Here is a 20,641-nt window from a genome sequence, read left to right on the forward strand (position 1 = left end):
CTACGTGAAACTGAACAAAATACTGTTTTTTCAAGTTTGATTCAATTCAGTGTGTGCTGGTAGAAGCTATCTGTTGTTGAATCGAGCTGTACGGTAAGAATATGGCTACAAACGGAGACTATAAAGTGATTATCGATAAACTCGAAGGGCCTGAAGATTGGGCAAAATGGGAATGGCATATCTATATGGTACTCCATTAATATGTGCTGGAAGATGTTATTATCGGTATGCACGAACCCGTGGTGCTGTCTCAGGAACCAACAAGTGAACAGAAGGCAGCGTACGCAGAATGTCAAAAGAGCGAGCAAAACAAAAATTTCCATATAACAAATGTAAGCAACTAGGACACTGGGCAGCGGAGTGTCCACAGAACCCTCGTGACTGCAATAAGAGCGGTAAGAAGAGAAGGTGAGTGAAAACGCTGTGTTTACTTCGTGTGCCATGGGTGCGTCTACTGTAAATTATATTGACGTAAATAAATGGTATTGTGATAGTGGTGCTACGAAGCATATCAGCCCAAATAAACAATACTTCGTCTTGTACAGCGAATTTGATGTTCCTGAAGTGGTTTCATTAAGAAGACAAGGTACTAACATGCATGCACTTGGTAAAGGCACAGTTTACGTCGAAATAAGACGAAACAATGAATGGTATAAGGTCAGGTTGGAAAATGTTTTGTATGTGCCTGATGCAAGCGCTCATTTGTTCTCTGCCAGAGCAGCTGCAGGTAATGGCTACAGTATAACATTCGATTATAAGAGTGTTATGATTAAAAAAAAAGTCAGTGGCGACATCGTCATGACAGGCTATGTAGAAAATGGTCTGTAAGTGTTGAATATGCTTGTTGTCAGACCAGAGAACAGTGATCAAGTAAATATAGCGACATCTGAAACACTGCAAATGTACCATAAAAAATTTGGTGATCAAAATAAGCAACATATCAAGAAAATTTTGAAGAAACTTAACATCAGTGTAGAAGGTTGTAATGATGAATTTTGTGACGGTTGCGCATCAGGAAAGATGCATAGAATACCATTCAAACAACGAACAAACTGCTCCACAGTTACCAGTGAATTAATTCACGCAGATGTCAATGGACCAATGAGTACAGAGTCGTTTGGAGGTGCTCGATATTATATATGTTTTAAAGACGATTTCAGTAAATTTCGTCGAATTTTCTTTCTTAAGCACAAATATGAACGGTACGATATGCTTAAGCAGTTTTTAAATGAACCACAAACCAGAGGACACGTTATTAAACAATTTCGATGTGGTAGAGGCAAGGAATTCAACAACAACATGATTAAGAAATTACTCATGGATAAAGGAATAGAATTACTGATTTCACCACCGTATACTCCTGAACAAAAGTGTGTGGCCGAACGTGAAAACAGAACAATTGTTGAAGCCGTACGTTCGATGCTAAACACAAGTAAGCTACCAAGAGGACTGTGAGCAGAAGCAGGCAATACAGCAGTCTATATTTTAAATCGTACTGGAAGGTCTTCCGTTCCAGACAAATTTCCATATGAGCTGTGGTACAATCGATCAGTGGGAAAACTTGATCATCCCAGAATTTTTGGCACAGGTTGCTATGTTCATATAAGAAAACAATTCCATCCAAAATATGATGACAAGGCTGTTTTTGGACAACTCATATGGTATGTCAATGACAATGATGGATTGAGGGTCTGGGTTCCTTCCAAAAGGAAAGTTGTCTTGAGTCATGATATAAAATTTAAACCAGAGATAGTGTGTAGCTCCTACAGTGATCACATTACCTTAGACATTCTTCGGCAGTCTGCTTTCGGAGGAAGTCAAAGTGAAGAAAACTTTAACGGAATTGAATCTGGAGGAAGTCAGGAATGAGATGGCAATAACAAAAAATCAGCAGAATTCCTGAAAGCCAAAGCATCAGAATCTTCTAACATAGATGAACTGGAGAACAGAAGACTATGAAGAAGACCAGCCTCGATAGAAAGTGGTGAGTTCTTGATGTTTTCAAAACTTACTGCTGGCGAACAAAATGATCCAAACTGTTTTTCTGATGCATTATAGTCGAATGAGAAAGAAAACTGGATGCAAGCTATCAATGAAGAACTAGAATCACTAAAGAGAAACAATACTTGGGTGTTAGTTGAACGTCCAATGAATGCCAAAGTATTACAAAATCGTTGGGTTCTACGACGAAAATTTTCAGCTGATGGAAAAACTCACTTCAGAGCCCAATTAGTTGTTAAAGGATATATTCAGCAAGCAGGAATAGACTATGAAGATACGTTTAATCCTGTTGCACGTTATGACACCATTAGACTATTGCTAGTGGTAGCTGCTTCAAAAAAACTGGTGTTGAAACAATATGATATGAAGACGGCATTTTTGAATGGAATACTTCAAGATAAAGTATACATGGAACAACCAGAACGCTTTGAATATAGTACGCATTGAGCGTGTCTCCTAAAACGGAGTCTCTATGGACTAAAACAAGCACCAAGCTCCTGGAACAAACGGTTTATGGGAGTCATGGAGAAAGCAGGTTTTCGAAACAGTGCTGAAGATCCTTGCTTGTTTTATCGCAAATGCAATGAAAAAAGACTTTATGTAGCTTTTTACGTTGATGACGGCCTAATTGTCGGCAGTGACGTAGAAGAAATAATAGCATTTCTGAACACTTTACAATATGAATTTGATATAACATTGGGGACTCTTGACAGTTTTCTTGGCATAAAAATAAAGCAAAATGAAAATGGAGCAATTATGATAAGTCAAGGAAAGTACACAAAAGAAACACTGGAAAGATTTCGAATGGCAGAATCTAACATGAATTCAACTACCATTGGATATGAAGAAAATGATCAGAATGAAACAGAAGCAATTTCGTCCTCCGTTCGCTATAGTGAGGCAATTGGATGTCTTATGTATCTCTCAATAGCAACTCGTCCAGACATAAGTTTTGCAGTCAATAAAGCTGCTCGAGCTATGAGAAAACCAACTGCTTCAGTCTGGAACCGAGTTAAACGCATATTTCGGTATCTGAAAGGTACATTAAATTATGGCATTAGCTATGATACAGAAGAAAATCTGAGAATTTACAGCGATGCTGATTTTGCTGGAGACAAACAGACAAGACGTTCAACAACTGATATTCTGGCAAAGTACCATGGAGGGGCAATATCATGGACAAGTCAGTTGCAGAAGATAGTGGCTATATCTACAACTGAAGCAGAAATCATTTCAGCAAGTGAAGGAGCCAAAGAATTAATTTGGTTACATCGTTTACTAAGTGACTTGGTTGAAATGCCGGAACAACCTCCAACACTTTATATTGACAATGCCAGTGCATTAAAATTGGCAAAAAATCCTGAATATCATCGTCTGTCAAAACTCATAGAGGTCCAACACTTCTATGTTCGTGAAAGATTTCTGAATGGTGAAATTTTGGTAGAACATATAGATAGAAAAAACCAGTTAGCTGATCTGCTGACAAAGCCACTTGAGCGAGTTTGATTTAATTTGCTGCGTGCAGAGATTGGTGTGAAGGAGGTCAAACATAACTCCTTGTTTTCATATGACTGTTTTATTTACCCTTTTGGAGGGAGTGTTGTAGAAACAAGGAAAAATGTTTTTAACATTCACTGTAGTATTCCGTGGTAGTTTCATGAAGTATGTTTTGTGTATATAGGATCTCCTTGAAGTTCGTTTTTTCAGTTAAGTGCCAATTCTGGGGTCTAATAAATCAGGGGATACAACCAGTTGGCTTTGACCAATGACGTCATACATTACTCATAGATTATAATGTCTTCACTTTCAGCTATAGATAAAAAAAACAGTTCCGTGTTCCAGATAAGCGCTATCATTGTACATTGAAATAATTGAATGTGATTTTAAAAGAGAGCGCTACATATTGCTCAAAACATTCTTCGTGTGAATTTGTTTAAATAATTGGTTGTTTGCAATTCATTCGGTGCTTAATTTCATTCTTATTGATATTGAGGTAATCTGGACTATTGGTTTCTTATTTTAGGACAATTTTTAGTACCTCATTTTGGTTTGTAGATACGGGTTTATCTGTTCCGATGAACCTGGATGATCTGAGAGTGCGGCGAACATATGCACCTCACAAGTGTATCTCGTCGCCGTACTCACGACTTATTCGTATGGCGCTGCAGCAAAGGTCTGTTGTGGCAGTCCAGTAGACGAGGGATGTGGGTCGAGAAATCTAAGCTCGCCTTGAAAGACATTATGAAAATCATGTACTGTTGGCGTTTGAGATATCCTGTGTGGCTGTGTGTCCATGAATGAAGTGTGAGTAAGTGTACAGTTGTGGATTGGTACTCTTTTTGCAGGGTAGTTTGTGGGAATTACATGCAATATAGGGGTGCCATTGGGGATGGGGTGTGGGGGGGGTTATGGTCGAAATTGACGGGTCGCATTTTGGCAAAAGGAAGTGCAACAGGGGGGGGGGGGAACCTCCAGTGGGATTATGGGTTTGGGGTGGTGTAGTTTCAGATCAAGAGTGTGACGATGTAGTGTTTATAGAAGTACCCAATCGAAGGAAGGAAGTTTTGGTCAGCTTCATTGAAGATCACGTTGCAGAGGGTTCCACTGTAATTTCAGATGGTTTTTCTTCGTATAGGGATTTAGAGGAAAGGGGTTATCAGCATCTCGTAGTTAATCACAAGGGGCTCTTAGTTAATCCACAGGGGCTTGCACAAATAGCGTAGAGGGTTATTGGTCAGCTGTGAAATCTGTTGTAGGGAAGGGAAAACGCCGGATTTCCACACTTCAAAATCACTTAGACAATTATTCATGGAGGCTTAGTATTCCCAAAACATACTGCCCATTTAAATGTTTTGTTAAACGTCTTGGGCAGAAGAACCGTCTGAAATATGTTAGCTAATTTCACATTAGGATGGGTGGTGGTGGTCTGAATGTGTGTGTCTGTGCGTGTATGTATGTCTGTGTGTGTGTGTGTGTTTGTGTTTTCGTGATGTTTTGTTTCTTGCGTATGTGGCTATGTCATTTTTGTTGATGTCTTTCCAGGCGAGCTTCGGTTCGTTTAAGAAGTTCCCGTGTGATAATTTAAGTTTTCCATTATTTTCTTTTACTGCATTTGATTATTTTGACGTTTTTCATTGTTGAATTTCGCTATTACGTATATTTTTGTGTACTCCAGTACGTAATAGAAATTTCGGAGTTGTCGTTCTTCTTTCGTTTCCCAGCTCTAATATTAGTACGATTTTTTCGAAACTGTACTAGCAATATTAAAGGCTAAACGCCCGACACAACTAAAATTTGTATCCCGTCCTTCAGTTGACCTTTACACTGACACTATCTATTCCAAAAGAACATTAATGAGATTTACCTATATATGTCAACTGGAGAGCAGGATAAAAACGTTGTGTATAGCTATATAGCTCAAACCGACCGAGGTGGCGCAGTGGCTAGCACACTGGACTCGCATTCGGGAGGACGATGGTTCAATCCCGCGTCTGGCCGTCCTGATTTAGGTTTTCCGTGATTTCCCAAAATCGCTCCAGGCAAATGCCGGGATGGTTCCTTTGAAAGGGCACGGCCTATTTCCTTCTCCGTCCATCTCTGATCCAATGAGACCAATGACCTCGCTGTTTGGTCTCGTCCCCCAAACAACTCCAACCCCCCTATATAGCTCAACTAAAGAATGAGATACTATTGTGCTGCTGTGATCAAAACTATAACTTTCAGTCGATACTATTAGCATCGACGGCGAAAAAAACTGCCCCATTGTGAAGTACGGGATAAAAATTGTGTATGTGTCGCCTGATTGCCTCTTCGAGTAGTTCAACTGAGGTACAGGTTGCTAATGTAAAGTACGTCCATATCCACGTTTTCGATAGCAGTGTCAACGGAAGTATGGGATACAAATATTATGTACGTAGCTCCTTCTGCCATCGATAGTACTACTATCTACATAAGAAGAGACTATTAGTGATAGAGGAAGCGAAAGAAAAAACACATGTAAAATTTGTATCTCGTGCTTCAGTTGACCTATATACTTCAACTGAACAACAATGTTAACGAAAATGAATATGTGACGTGAGGTGTTCTATGCTACCAATATTTCCATCCAGTTTTTCCCCTTCATTTTACACAGAAATAATATGATACAATTACTTGTCTTGACATATGTCAACCACATTTTTTGTCTTTCGTATTCCTTTGTTTCTGAACACTCTTGTCAGCTGTTACAACTGTGTAATAAACGAACTCTGGCAAAATCTGACGTCATTGGTCAAAGCCGACGGGTTGTATCCTGTGCTTCACTAGACCCCCAATCTGTATCCTAAAGAAATATACCGTTCTAAATGAAATTGTTCTGTTCAGACTTAATAATTTGCATCAAAACATAATAGGAGTTTGTGCAGTGGTAGGATTTAATACTATTTCCTCCAGTGTTTCACTAAATTATTCAATTTTAAGTAAAGCTTTAGCTTGTTGTTGTGGCTAGTTCGTTGCGTATCCCTTGCACTCGGGCCGCGTAAGTCAAATGTCACGTGATTTTTCGAACAAGCTCGATACTCCACCGAACGCTGCGGTGTATCGGGAAATCTCAAGCCAGCTTGAACACGTGAATCGCCTGTCCAGCCCTAGTTGTACCATTGTACACCCTTATTTGTGCTAAAGACAACCGTAATATGGAGTAATGAATGTCATTTTTCCTTCTGGTGTTGTAGTTTTGCACATCATTGTTCCTTCTGAACTTAAGTGGATTATTTACAACAATATTTCCATCTTCAAATTGATTTCTCCAAAACCCCACGTAATGGCAGAGCGGACTGCGTGTTTCTATGCCCAAGCACATGTTACAAGGAATTGATTTCGCTTTACAGTGAAACTTCTAGTTTCTCAGCAGAAGCTAAAGCTGTACTCGCAGCTTTAAAATATACGCAGAACCAATTAGAAACATTTTCATTTTAAGAAGTTGCATAGTTTAATCTGCGATGGAAGGTAAAACAAGTCGTTCCAAATCATTACGATTTATCGTGCAAAATGATCAATGGAACTTGAAACCAAGTAACTAACTAACTATCTTATTCAGAAGTATCATTTGCTTATCGCCCGTTTATTGCAGTGACGAGACAGAGTCCCGTAATTGTTGAAATTGTATCTATGGTTGAAGGGTAAAGTGTAAAGTTCTTTCTTCTTTGAACTTCATTGATTTTACAAGGCTTCTAACGTCATTGGATTTCTACGGGCTTGTTTACATTTTTTTGTCTTTACTAGTAATGTAAAAAGTTGTTTTTGTTGTGATGAAACGGGATTGTCGTGAAGATATGTGTTTCTTTGGATATCTGGTGGGAAAAACTGTAAGGGTGCACTACTTTTAGACATTGATAGTGTGTTTTTTATGCCGGGATGTATAGTAGTCGTTCATTAATTTCGCGGACAGGCCGACATACGATTCGCGGCACATCGATCCTATTTTTGAGGACCCATTGGTAATGGAGAATGTAAAGGAGCCCAAGCGTAAGCGTCATGTGTACGTAACACGAGAACAACCATTTCCCGTCGTTATAGAAAGTGTTTCCGGTATACCTGTGAGTGCGCGACTGTGGCAAACATACACTGGTCGCTACAACGGCGACTGTGTAGTGGTGGAGAAAAAAAATGACATACACTCATTATATACAAAGGTAATCAAGTAACAGATCTAACAGTTTACATAAGTAGACACTAAATATTCTTGGTTAAGATGTCGAAAAGGTTTTCAACTCTTATAGGTAGTTCATTGGATTTTTATTATCCTCCATTGGTTTGATGGCCCTTAGTTTTATTCCTGTGTTTTCTGTTCAGTTTAATGGCGTTCTATCTTTTCCGTCAATAGCTTTAATTAGGTTTATGCAAATGTCAAATAGAAAAAAATGTGCACAGTGTTCAAGATGCATTTAGAAAACCACATTTTTTCTTCTGATCAAGAACTGTGCCTATATTTAAGAAGCCACTTGACGTTAATCTACATGCAGTATGTTATCATCATTCGTTTGAGTAGTTTAGCTCTTCATGAAATGTTACTTGCTAGTAAATATTGAATATCTCTGTTTAATCTCTTGTAACATATTATCCGATTTTATCTTATGTATCTCCTATTCATAATTTCCGCTAAGAAAGTCAATTTTTGTAAGTTTGTAAGAGGGTTGTTGTGAGATGTACATTGTTGTCTTTTCCTGAATGACTGTCACTCGAGAGTTTTCAGCAGTTGCTTTCTAAGCAAAATGTGTTTATAAACAGTGCTGCACATTTTCAGTGCATTGTAAGAATGGTAGCAGGCAACAACCAGAATCTTATGAAAAGTATGTTTATTCATAGGTAACAATTTTCTGTAAGTGACCATATTCAGGTGACGGATGAGAGCTACATGAAGAAAAGTTTCTTGGGATGAAATATTTAGTTGTTTTTAGTTGTAGCATATGTAACATACACTGTACATGCATTTCTTATCTTAGTAGTTTTCGTTTTTCGTATGTCAAAAAGTCACTCTTATATGTGACAGCTGCTGCAATTACAGGCAAATCACTTGGTGACTGATGTAACATGTATAAAATAATAGATACACTTACATGTGACAGATGCTTTAAAAAGTATTTAATGCCAATGTAACTTCCTGTAACTTGATTTATGGTAGCAACAGGAGTAACTGAAACTGGTTGTCTATGAATAAATGTATTTTACAACAGCTTGTAGTGGATCTATGATGGGTCAGTCCATACTAAGTGGCCCAAGAAAGAAGTAATTGGTTGCTTGACCATCTCAGAGGAATTTTATATTTGCTGGGTGAATTCCCCAGTGCTTAGTAGTCACAAAAATATTGTTCAAAAAAATTTATTGTTTGTTATTTTGAAATGGCGGCAATATTTGTTCCAGGCCGTGTGAATTTTTTAGTATTTGTAAGCATCTACATTTTTTACAATTATTCAGTAGTGGATTGTCCAAAGCCTTTCAGATAAAACGCATTTAGTTCAGCACACTCTGGGCTACAAATTTACATCATTATCACTTAGCTGAATGTATTCTTTAGTATATTTTTAATAGTTCAAAGTTATCAGCCACAAATTAAATAAAGCTCAATTTTTGAACAGTAGTTTTCCAAAGAAGATTAATTTCTCAGCTTTAATATTTTTTTCTGCTATTACGCTGCATAGTATAGTTACTTTTTACAGTATCAATGGTGAGCAGCTTACACTTACAAAAATACACTATTTAAAATTTTTTTAAATTTTTTTTTATTTTTTTATTTTTCTGTTTTGTGGCCTGCATTATGTTTGTTGGGGGACCAGATAAAAATCTGAAAATTTCACAGTTAATAGACCTTTATGATATCAAACTTCAGTATAAATTTCAACTTTGAGATTCAGTTGGAAGTTATGGAAAAACAATTACAAACACAAGTCATAAGTACGTTTTTTTTAACATCTGCGATATCTAGGCTTATGGAATAAAATATATCAGATACAGTAGATAATTTAATCATATCTATGATTACTTACTTTGTTTGTTGAAAATAAGCCTACTAGTTACATTATACTGTTCTCTTGTTATTTGTTTTTAGTACATTGCTCATTGAACATTTTTGAGAAATTTTTTCACTCAGTTTGGGCGTTAGATTCTAAGTTTGCCCAGTCACCGTTGTAAATTCCATGGGAGACAGCTTCCTTAGTACATTTTTAAGTGGCATCCAAATTTGATCCTTCTCAATTTTTTTAAGAGAGGTCCTTGGTCCTGTCCTGGAGGGTGACAGAATACAACATGTACATCTTGGTTTTGACAGTCAGTATTATCAACTTCGCCAATCCACCACTGTTCATCATGAACACAAGCCACTATGTCTTTATTTTGAAGAACCAGTTGTACAAGTTTTCCACACTGATGAAGTTCAGTATCAGGCGAAGTTGATGTGATCTTACACTTCAGTAAGTTTTGTGAATGGGGTACAAAACAGTGTAAAGATAGAGTGCCGACTAGTGTTGGGCCTTTCCTTCAGGACACTGTCATAGACTTCTTGCATTTCCTCACATTGTACAAAAACATAAGTAAATCCTTTGATTTGTTCTTTTTAAAGAATTCTAAATTTCTTGAAGTGTTGTGATATGATTGTCATTGGTCCGCTGCAGACTTGCTTTTGTGACAGCTTGCTTTGTTGTACCCCCCGACACCATCACAAGCATTCTTCCCATGTCATGAAGCGAAAAGTGCCATTCTACATCAAACCCAAAATCTTCTTTATGAAAGGATATGTTAATAAATATTTTTTGTTTTTATATTGACTTGCTGCCCCATCCAAAAAGTAAATCAGTTTTTTATGCAAGGGTGGTGCTGTTTAATGTAGTTTGTTAATTTTAGTTGAAAAATGTGCACTGCTGTAGTGTTGTGTTCAAGATAGTCACTGACGATACAAAAGCTGTGGCTCATTAGTTTATCTTCATCTTTATAATAGAATACAAATGGATGGACTGTGGCCTGTTTGTTTACCCATTGGTGCCCTTGTACTTCATCTTGAACAACAAAGGAATAATTTTCTGAAAAGTCAGCAAGCATTCATTAGCTGCCAAGGTTTGCTTTTTGTCTTTCAAAAATTTACTTTGAGCCTTTGCAATAAAATGATGCATTTTCAGATTTTCAAGGTTAGCCACCAACACTTCAAAAAACTCTTCTTCTGATTTTATGACTGTCACCATTTCAGTTCTGTCTTGTGTCACCCATTGTTTGTATTTTATATTGTCAGGCATCAAATCGTCTTCTTCAGATTGTTCAAACATGTCAAGTAAGGCTTGTTTGCCTGGACAATCTTCACATTTTCCCTTGATCATACAATTGTAACTGTCAATATTGTATATCATAACTTCCAAAAGGTCTTCATAGTCAACTCTAAGATTGGCCCCATCTATCATCAACTTCACGTTCTGATGATACAAACAAACACGAACGTTATGGGTGCCAGATGCCCCTGAAACAATACACCATCTTGGTCTCAACTTGCATAACTTTGATCTTCCAATTTTAATGTCAGGATTTTCTTTTTTAAATTCAGTGAATAGTTCATTTAAATTACGCAATATTAACCTTTTTTTGTCTTTGAATCTTAGAACCATTTTCTTTCACAGAAACACAGTCTTTTTTGCCAGACATCAAACGGCTGTTATTGTCATAATCATAATACTTAATAACTTTATTGGTTGTGTTTTCATCTACCAAATTAGATGCACTTTTCTTTTGTAATGCGGGAGGGCAAAATTCTGTGTTCTTTTAGTAATTGCCTTGTTAACTTAATAAGACGTTCTGACACATTATATTCATCACTAACTTTTACTCGACTCCAAGAATTCAGCAGTAAACTGATAATTTTATCCACTTTGTTTGAAGTACTGCATTTAGTTTTTAGTTTTTCTATCAAATCATCATATTCGGTGGTGAAGTTTTAGAACTTCCATCTGTTTTAGTACAAATTGTATTTTGAAATGAAACTTCCAAATTCTTTTTGACTGTAGCTTCCACTTTCTTAGTTTTTGTATTCAAGGCATTGTCCTTTTATCTTGACTTAGTTTTCTAATTTTACTAGCAGGTGATATACCCAGGATTTCGTAAGCTGTATCTATTTTTTTAATGGTTGCTGATAAGTCACAAAATTCTCTACCTGAGGTTTCACTATTCTTTCTCTTGTGAATTACAAACATTTTAGAATAACATGATGGACACAGTGATTTTCCTGGTATGAGATTGACAAAAGGGCTTTTGTTTTTAGAATAATGATCAAATGTTATTTCTCACAGACCTTTTGTTATAGGTTTCTTATGTTTCTCAAAACGGTCCATGCAAGACTGACCAAAAAGGTGATGAATTTTTTTAAAGTATTTCATTTCGTGCTACTTGCATGTTGATTTGACCACTGGGCCGACTCATACGTAAAACAACACTTTTTCTTCTTCACTGTAATCTTCAATTAAAGTAATGTCTTTAGAATATACTCCTTGCTTCATTAATAATAACACCAACAGAACACTGAGACACCACGTTTCAACTGCACACTTCAAGAACTTCTAGCTAAATAAGTGTGAGTAGACAATTGTTGGTGTAAGGGAGAAGACAACAATCAGACTTGTATAGGCTTGCAGATGCAATTGTTAGCCTGCTGAAACAATTACCACAGCATTGTGTAGACAAATAATCATTAGTTAGTGTAATGTGGCGTGTTACATTATGCAATTGGTATACTTTATTTGATTAGCCTAGCAGATATCGCAGATGTTAAAATATGTATTTTTTACTTGTGTTTGTAATTTTTTTCCGTAACTTCCAATTGAATCTCAGAGTTGAAATTTATGCTGAAGTTTGATATCATAAAGGTCTATTAACTGTGAAATTTTCAGAGTTTTATCTGGTCCCCTAACAAAGATATTGTAGGCCACAAAATGGAAAAATTTAAAAAAATCCATTTTTTAAAATAGTGTATTTTTTAAGTGTAAGCTGCTCACCAGTAATACTCTATAAAAAGTAACTATACTATACAGTGTAATAGCAGAAAAATATTAAAGCTGAGAAATTAATCTTTCTTTGGAAAACTACTGTTCAAAATTGAGTTTTTTTTAATTTGTGGCTGATAACTTTGAACTATTAAAAATATACTAAAGAATACATTCAGCTAAGTGATAATGATGTAAATTTGTAGCCCAGAGTGTGCTGAACTAAATGCGTTTTATCTGAAAGGCTTTGGACAATCCACTACTGAATAATTGTAAAAAATGTAGATGCTTACAAAAAAAAAAAAAAAAAAAAAAAAAAATGTGGCCTGGAACAAATATGGCCACCATTTCAAAATAATGAACGATAATTTTTTTAAAAAAACATTTTTGTGACTACTAAGCATTTGGGAATTCACCCAGCAAATATAAAATTTTTCTGAGATGGTCAAGCAATCAGTGTTGGACCACTTGGTATGGATTGACCCTGATGCCATTCTTTAAACTCCCACTTTAAAAAAATCCTATGACAATTTGCAGTGCCGTTGTTTGTATACACTAGATATCTGCTGTTAATCTGACTGGTTATAGGTCCTTCACAGTTTAGGGGTATTCACTACAAACTTCATCTAGTGTTTGTAGGTATTCTCTTCTGTGGGAAAACCCCATTTCCCAGCTTTACTATTTATAAACTGAAGCATGTCATTTACTTTACTTACAAGTGCGTTTATGGCAGTGTCCCTGAATGAATGGGGTTGCTAAAGAAGGATGAGGGGTTTGGTGTCGGGAAGACTCTGGGGCAGAAGGTGTTGGGAGGCAGCAAGGCCTTAGGGGATGATCATATATATGGACATAAAACCCTCATCTGTGGGAAGAATGGTAATGACAGGATTAATTTCCAGATTGTGGATGGCTGTTCGTTCCTTTGCTTTGGTATTGGGCTCACTTAAAAAGAATATGGGGAAGCAATACAAAACCAGGTTGGAGGTGAGGAAGTCCTGCAAAGTTCCCAGGGTCTGGAAGAGGAATAAGGATCACAGAGACAGTCAGATCTGTTTGAGACATGGTTCATTGTCTGTTATCTGCTGACAGAGGTCAGCGTAGTGGGTGGTGAGGAAATACTTCAAGTAGATGAGGGGTGTAAGACAGGGACGGAATCTTTCATCCCTGCTGTTAAATCTATATGCCAAAAATGCAAAGGGAAAAATGAAAGAAAGATTCAAGACTGGGATCAAAATTCAGGGTGAAAGGATATCAGTGATAAGATTTTCTGATGACATTACTATCCTCAGTGAAAGTGAAGGAGAAGTACAGAATCTTTTTAATGGAATGAACTGTGTAGTGAATAAAGAATATAGATTGAGAGTAAATCAAAGAAAGCTGAACATAATGAGAAGTAGCAGAAATGAGAACAGCGAGAAACTTAACATCAAAATTAGTGGTCACAAAATAGATAAAGTAAGGAAATGTGCTATCTAGGTGGCAAAATAACCCCATATCCCTTGACCTGTATAGGTCAACAACAATTCACGATACCAAAACCCTCATAGCTACGACACATTGGAATTGAACACTTCCCTTGACCTATATAGGTCTACAACAGCTCACAATACCAAAAAACTCATAGCTATGATGACAAATTAGTATCTTCCCCTAAGATACATAAATCAACCACAAGTGCCGATACCAAAACATCAACCACCAGCACATGCAGTAAATAACACCTACCCAACACCACATAAAAACCCCACCGAACATCATAACACGCGAACAATAGACCCAAAAAAACAACTACATACCATAAAATAGTTCCGGCGCTACACTCAACCCCCAACAAGCATATCCTGCTTGCATTCGCCGCATTTCACTATCTCTCTCATAAGCCTAAAAATTTGCAGAAACTTAATGATGGACAACATGTCGTCCCCCATTTCAGCCTGCAGATGCGCACTATTAAACTTAGAAGTCATATCCATACCTAACAAAAGAAGCCACCAATTGAATTAAACGACTTACTGTGGAACAAACAGCAAACCAATAACATAAACACAACGGAACCTTAATTCTTAACTCTCTGGAACTAATTTCCGTTCTTCTATAACAGCCACGACCGATAATGCACATTTCAAGCACTGACACCCAAATGAACCTAATACACCACATAACACGCGGACTACACACACACCACCAGAGGACACCACCAACCGCAACAAGACAACATCTACAAACACAACACACTCATAAACTAAACTCCATGCCATCATGATGTCACACAACATAGCACCCTTATGTCACGGGTCAAAGCCGACGGGTGGGATCAGACGCCTCTGTTGACCCAAGGAATTGGCCATCTTATCTCATAGTGGGAGATATGTATCAACAGTTATGGTGATTACTTTTGAAATAAGGAACAGTTAACTTACTTTTTTCCCAAGTGTCTAGTTTTCATTTGACTGCCACTTATATACCAACTGACAAAAAGATACAAGTAAAGAGACTACTGTGGGTCTAGTGAACAACACAATGTAAGCTGCTCTTTACAAAATCAATGAACATCACGTTTCAGATATGAACCAACCCCAAAATCAAATGAGTGGGTTTCCCACAGAAGAACTAATGATAAATTATAAACAAAATACACAAGTGACATCAAAAATTGAATATGCAAATAAAAACATTGCAGTTTCTTTGTGACACATGATGTCTCATTGTTGTGTATGTAGAGGTGAGAGCTTTCAAGATGGCTAAAACTTTTTTGGGGTAGTGAATAGGGGGAAGGGGCCAGGTTGACAACAATGTTAAGAGCCGGGTTAGATATACGTTTTATTTATTTTTTTAAAGGGGAAGAGAAAGAAGTTCCTGGGATATGAGACGTCTGTGGTCTATAGAAAGTTGAATACAATTGATAAATTTACTAGTGAACAGTTACACTCCCAGAATGGGATAAGACACAAGTAGCTTAGGTACCTGTTGTGGGTTGGCAGGAGAGCCAACACCGGGTACTAGAGGAAACCGAAAGGCACGCGTTTTAGCTCATGCAGGCTGGCGTGAGGTCTGGAACAGGACAAGGAAATTAGACTTGAGACTTTAGAAAAAACGGACGTAGCTGATGGAATACTTAACTTTAATCCATAAATGATGAGCGTCGCTCTTGACGGTACATGTTTTACAGTATCAATAGTAACTGGTACTGGCGCGTTGCTAGGTCGTAGCAAATGACGTAGCTGAAGGCAATGCTAACTATCGTCTCGGCAAATGAGAGTGTATTTTGTCAGTGAACCATCGCTAGCAAAGTCAGTTGTACAACTGGGGCGAGTGCTAGCAAGTCTCTCTAGACCTGCCGTGTGGCGGCGCTCGGTCTGCAATCACTGATAGTGGCGACACGCGGGTCCGGCATATACTAACGGACCGCGGCCGATTTAAAGGCTACCACCTAGCAAGTGTGGTGTCTGGTGATGACACCACAGTACCTATTTCAGATAATTGTAAAAATGTCACTTCAACTGTTGGCGGACAATAATGATTCTAGAATTGGAGTACAGGAAAGTAGTGTTACAGAGTAATTGTATTTTGTGGAAGGAACAGAGGTGTTTAGGTAATAAATGTATTTGAATGGTGTGATTATGCAGAGTCAGTGCTAAGTGCTGCCTAGTAATGTTACTGAAAAGGTGAACATCTTTGGGAGAGGGTGGGTGGTATGCAGAGATACTGATGCTTATTTCAAGTCCCTTAAAAGATGATAAGACCCATGGAGGGCTTCAGGAAGAGAATGTCAGGCAAGATTTTATGTAGGGCAAAGGCTTGTTTTTCAAACTGATGGAGACAGAGCAAGAGTACATGGTGAGACTGGTAAGAGATAAAATATGGTGAAAGACAGGTTGAAAAATGAAAAGACAATTGTAGTAGTAGTTTTAAAAACATATTAGAAGAAACTCATTTCATATCACAAACATGAACCATCAACATTTCCCAATTTTTCCATCTGTCACTTGTTCCATGTCAAAATGCTGTTCTTCTACAGTATCAACATTCTTGGGCTCTGGATCTGCATTGAGAAGCTGGAATTATCCAAATATGTGAATGACTTTCATAGAACCTTTACAGTCAGTATGCCTCCAGCTAGTCCAGAGATGTGCGTCATTTTCTGGACATCAGTAAAACTGTTGCCACTGTGAAACAGCTACTGGCCAGTTCATGCAGTTTCACAGAAGACCCAGAGAAGCTTCATAAGGGCTTTGACTACTGCTCATCATGCTTCGAGATGAGACATACCCTACTCAAAGTCTTGTTCTCACCGTCCAGATATGTCACATACACAGTATTTTAGTCCACCCCCAAGCTACTTTGCCCCTTATTCTGCAAACCCTGTGAGTGAACCAGGTGCAACATCTGTCTCAGACACTCACCCATCACTCCTGATTGCAGGTCTGTTATATGTATTTCATATTCAATCAAAGATAGGGACTCAAGTGAAGGAAGTCACATTACGTTCCACATGTCCTACAGCCCCTATTCAGTGTCGTGTGTTGTCTACTTAATGAAAGAATTTGTGAAACTGTGACTAATTGAAAATTGACTACCTTGTTGCTCAACATGTTTACATGTTTGTTCTTTCCTAAGCTACTTAGTTCCTAATTCTGCACCCCCTGTGAACAAACCAGGTACACCACCTGTCTCATACTCCCACCCACCATCTCCGACTGTAGTCTGTTCACGCAGATTTCCTACACAATCAAAAATAAGGGTTCATGTGAAAGCAGTCACATTACATTCCACATGTCCTTCAGTTACTGTGCAGTTCATTCTGTCTACTTGCATGAAAGTCTGCAGTGAAACTATGGCTAACTGTTGACTACCTAGTTTTGAGCATGCTGCAAAACCATTATGAGGGGCTTCAACAATCGCTTAACTGCTTTTCCAGTTTGACTTCTAACTGCCAGTATCAGCTTCTTGGAACTATGTCTTTGGGAACTGTTCCTCTAGCATATCCTGAAAAGCCTCCTACCTTAAAACTCAGCTAGGTCTTGTTTGTAGCTACTCTTTCCACTTTTGCATTTAGCCTATATTAAACATTTGTTCGTCACAATCGGAGCAGTTGAACAAATGTCTCTTTCAGTGCCATTACACTTTTCTTCTGTCAGCATTTACTAAGTCCATCTATCAGCAATAACAACAGCAAGGGCACAGCTGACAGTGTTGAAATGTAGACTAATGATAGCTTTTAAATGGTAGCAAATGATAAATTTATGCTTGTTGCAGGACTGATGTAGGTATGGTGGTTATCACTGAAACAACTAGTTTTCATTTATATCTTTTTTTTTCCAAGCCAGTTTAACCTGACAATTAAAACCTCTCAAAATAACAGGTTCCTGAAATAACCAGTTTTCGAATTTTTATTCCTCTTATTTTCTGTGTTAAATGTAAAAATCAAACAGAGACTGGAAAATTTTGGCTCACTCAATTTCAAGGCATGTAAAATCAAAATATTAAATTAATTAGGCAAATTAAAAAAAAAAAAAAAAAAAAAAAAAAAAAAAAAAAACTTGGTGCATCCACTGTTTCCTGCTTTTCTTGAAAAGTAGTAGACCTAAGTGGCTGAATAATACAAAAAATCACTATGGCTCTCCTATTTATTCTGATTTTTTCAGACTCTGCTCAAAGATCATGTTATAATTTATCTTCCCACTGTTTGGACATTATGAATAATCAGTGCTAAGGGAACAAAAACTGAGGTTGAGGAACTCTATTTTTTGTGTTAATTTGTCAGGTTTCAAAGGCTATAAGCAGATAAATGCATACTATGTAGACAAAGGCAGCAAATCAGCTACTCTCTATTTTTATACTATGAATGAATTATTATTAAGTTTTTAAATTATTACTGTTACCATAATTTTCTTACTCTTTTAATATTTCATAGAAATGGCAGGCAGCTCTAATCCTTTTTTTTTTTTTTTTTTTTTTTTTCCCCTAGTGACAAAAGCACGAAACTGCCTTATAGAACAAGTGGGGGCAAGTCTTCCACACTACACATACAGGCATATCTTAAACCATTGACACATGGCAACAGGGACATTATTGCCTCAATATCAGCATTTTTATTAAAACAGCACTGATCCCCTTCCCAATTTCTATAATAATGCAGTATTTCAAACCAGTTCAGATTTCATAAATAAAAATTACTCATTTTTTAAAAACAGGATTGTTTAAAAATGAAAAATTTTAGCATGGCTGCTAAGGCTAATTAATATTTCATTTTTTAACTAGGTGATTAGTAAAAAAATAGAAAACACCTCTCATAACCGAGATCAGACAAATAACAAAAAGTCCTGGTTATACAGAACTGAAATGTTGGAATCGCTTTTAACCGGTCAGTTTTTCCCATCCCTAGATTAATGTTGACTGGGGCACCTTGAAAGGGGTCCATTTGACACTAAAGATCTGTTAATCAAAAAATGGAAAGTTCAGGAAAGAATAATGACAATATTATGAAAAGGATAGATTGCTTTTCATCATGTAGTGGAGATGTAGAGTTGCAGACAGATGCAGCAAAAACACTGCTGAACAAGTAAGTTTTTGATAAAAACTCCTTCTGAATTAGACAAAATACACACACACATTCATGCAAACACAACTCCCACCCACATGATCACTGTCTGGCTGCTGAGGTCAGACTGCATGCAACAGTGCATGATGAGAGAAGCAATCTGGGTGGTGGGGCATAAGGAGGAGGCTTAGGTGAGGAGGGGAAGGGGAAGGGATAGCACAGTAGTGATGGGGGGATGGTAAAGTGCTGCTTGTGGGAACATACAAATTGAGATGGGGGAAGGTAGTGCAGCTAGGTTCAGTTGGGGTTAGGTGGTGGTGGTGGTGAGGGGGGGGGGGGGGAAGGTAGTCCTGCCTGTAGCCCTGCCTCTGATGGTATAGGTGATGTTTGTTACCCGACTGGAGTAGGTGGTAGTGGGAGGATGTATGGGAAAGGTCTTGCATCTAGATCTGTTATGGGAATATCAGCCATGAGGCAAGGGGTTGTTAGCAGGGATGGAGGAGGATATTGTGTAGGTTTGGTGGGTGTGGAATACCATTATGGGAGGGGTGGGAAGGATAATTGTTAACACATTCTTCATTTCAGGGCAAGACGAGACTTAGTCAAAACATGGCGGAGGATGTGATTCAGTTGCTCCTGTTCCGGATGGTAGTGAGTCACAAGGGGAATACTCCTTTGTGGCCGGACAGTGGGACTTAGGGAGGATGTGGGTGACTGGAGAGACAAGGCACAGGAGATCTGTTTCTGTACAAGGTTGGGATGGTAATTTCAGTCTGTGAAGACCTCAGTGAGCTGCTTGATCATTTCGAGAGGGTCTCCTCGTCACTGCAGATGTGGTGGCTACGGGTGGCTAGGCAGTGTGGAAAGGACTTCTTGGTATGGGATGGGTGGCAGCTATCAGAGTGTAAGTATTGCTGTTGGGTGATAGTTTTGGTATGGACAGAGGTACTGATGCAGCCATGTTTGAGTTGGAGGTCAGCATCGAGCAAAGTCACTTTTTGGTTTGATAAGGATCATATGAAGTGAATGGGAGAGAAGGTGTTGTGGCTCTGGAGGAATGTGCGTAGGATATCATAAGTTCTGGAGAAATGTGGATAGGATGTCCTCACCCTCAATCTGGATCACGAAGGTGTGATAAGTGAATCTGAGCCAGATGAGGAGTTTGGGTTTCTGGGTGGTTAGGAAAGATTCCTTTAGATGGCCCATGAATAGGGTGACACAGGATGGTGCCATGTGGGTGCCCCTTGCTGTACCATGGACCTGTTTGTAGGAGATACTTTCAAAGGTGAAGTACTTGCAGGTAAGGACATAGATGCTCATGTTACCATGAAGGAGGTTGTAAGTTGGAAGACAGTCAGATGTTGAGAAATGTATTATTCAGTAGCAGCAAGGCCAAAGGTATTTGGGATGTTAGTGTAAAGGGAGGTGGGTGCCATCAGTAGTGATGAGCATGGTGCCATGTGGTAAAGGAATAGGAACTGTGGTGAGTTGTTGGAGGAAATGATTGGTGTCTTTTATGTAGTAGAGTAGGTTATGGGTCGTAGGCTGAACAATGGGAGTAGGTATTCTCTCAGTGGGGCAAAATAACCGGCCACAATGGTGGGTC

General features: G+C 38.1%; 1 protein-coding gene across 3 annotated transcripts in view; it reads left to right on the forward strand.

The window, feature by feature from the left end:
* Positions 1-7,179: 7,179 nt before the first annotated feature.
* LOC126162777 (tRNA-splicing endonuclease subunit Sen2) overlaps positions 7,180-20,641 on the forward strand; it is a 53,560-nt gene continuing 40,098 nt past the window's right edge. Inside the window, exons 1-2 of one of the 3 annotated variants that reach the window (XM_049919485.1) lie at positions 7,196-7,334; positions 7,430-7,673. In XM_049919485.1, coding sequence (XP_049775442.1) covers positions 7,482-7,673 — 192 coding nt within the window. In that variant the 5' untranslated portion in view covers positions 7,196-7,334; positions 7,430-7,481. Of the gene's footprint in view, positions 7,674-20,641 lie in introns of all 3 variants that reach the window. The other 2 variants (XM_049919484.1, XM_049919486.1) reach the window with 2 other exon arrangements.

This window comes from Schistocerca cancellata, chromosome 2 (assembly GCF_023864275.1).
Source record: "Schistocerca cancellata isolate TAMUIC-IGC-003103 chromosome 2, iqSchCanc2.1, whole genome shotgun sequence".
NCBI classification, from domain to species: Eukaryota; Metazoa; Arthropoda; class Insecta; order Orthoptera; family Acrididae; genus Schistocerca; species Schistocerca cancellata.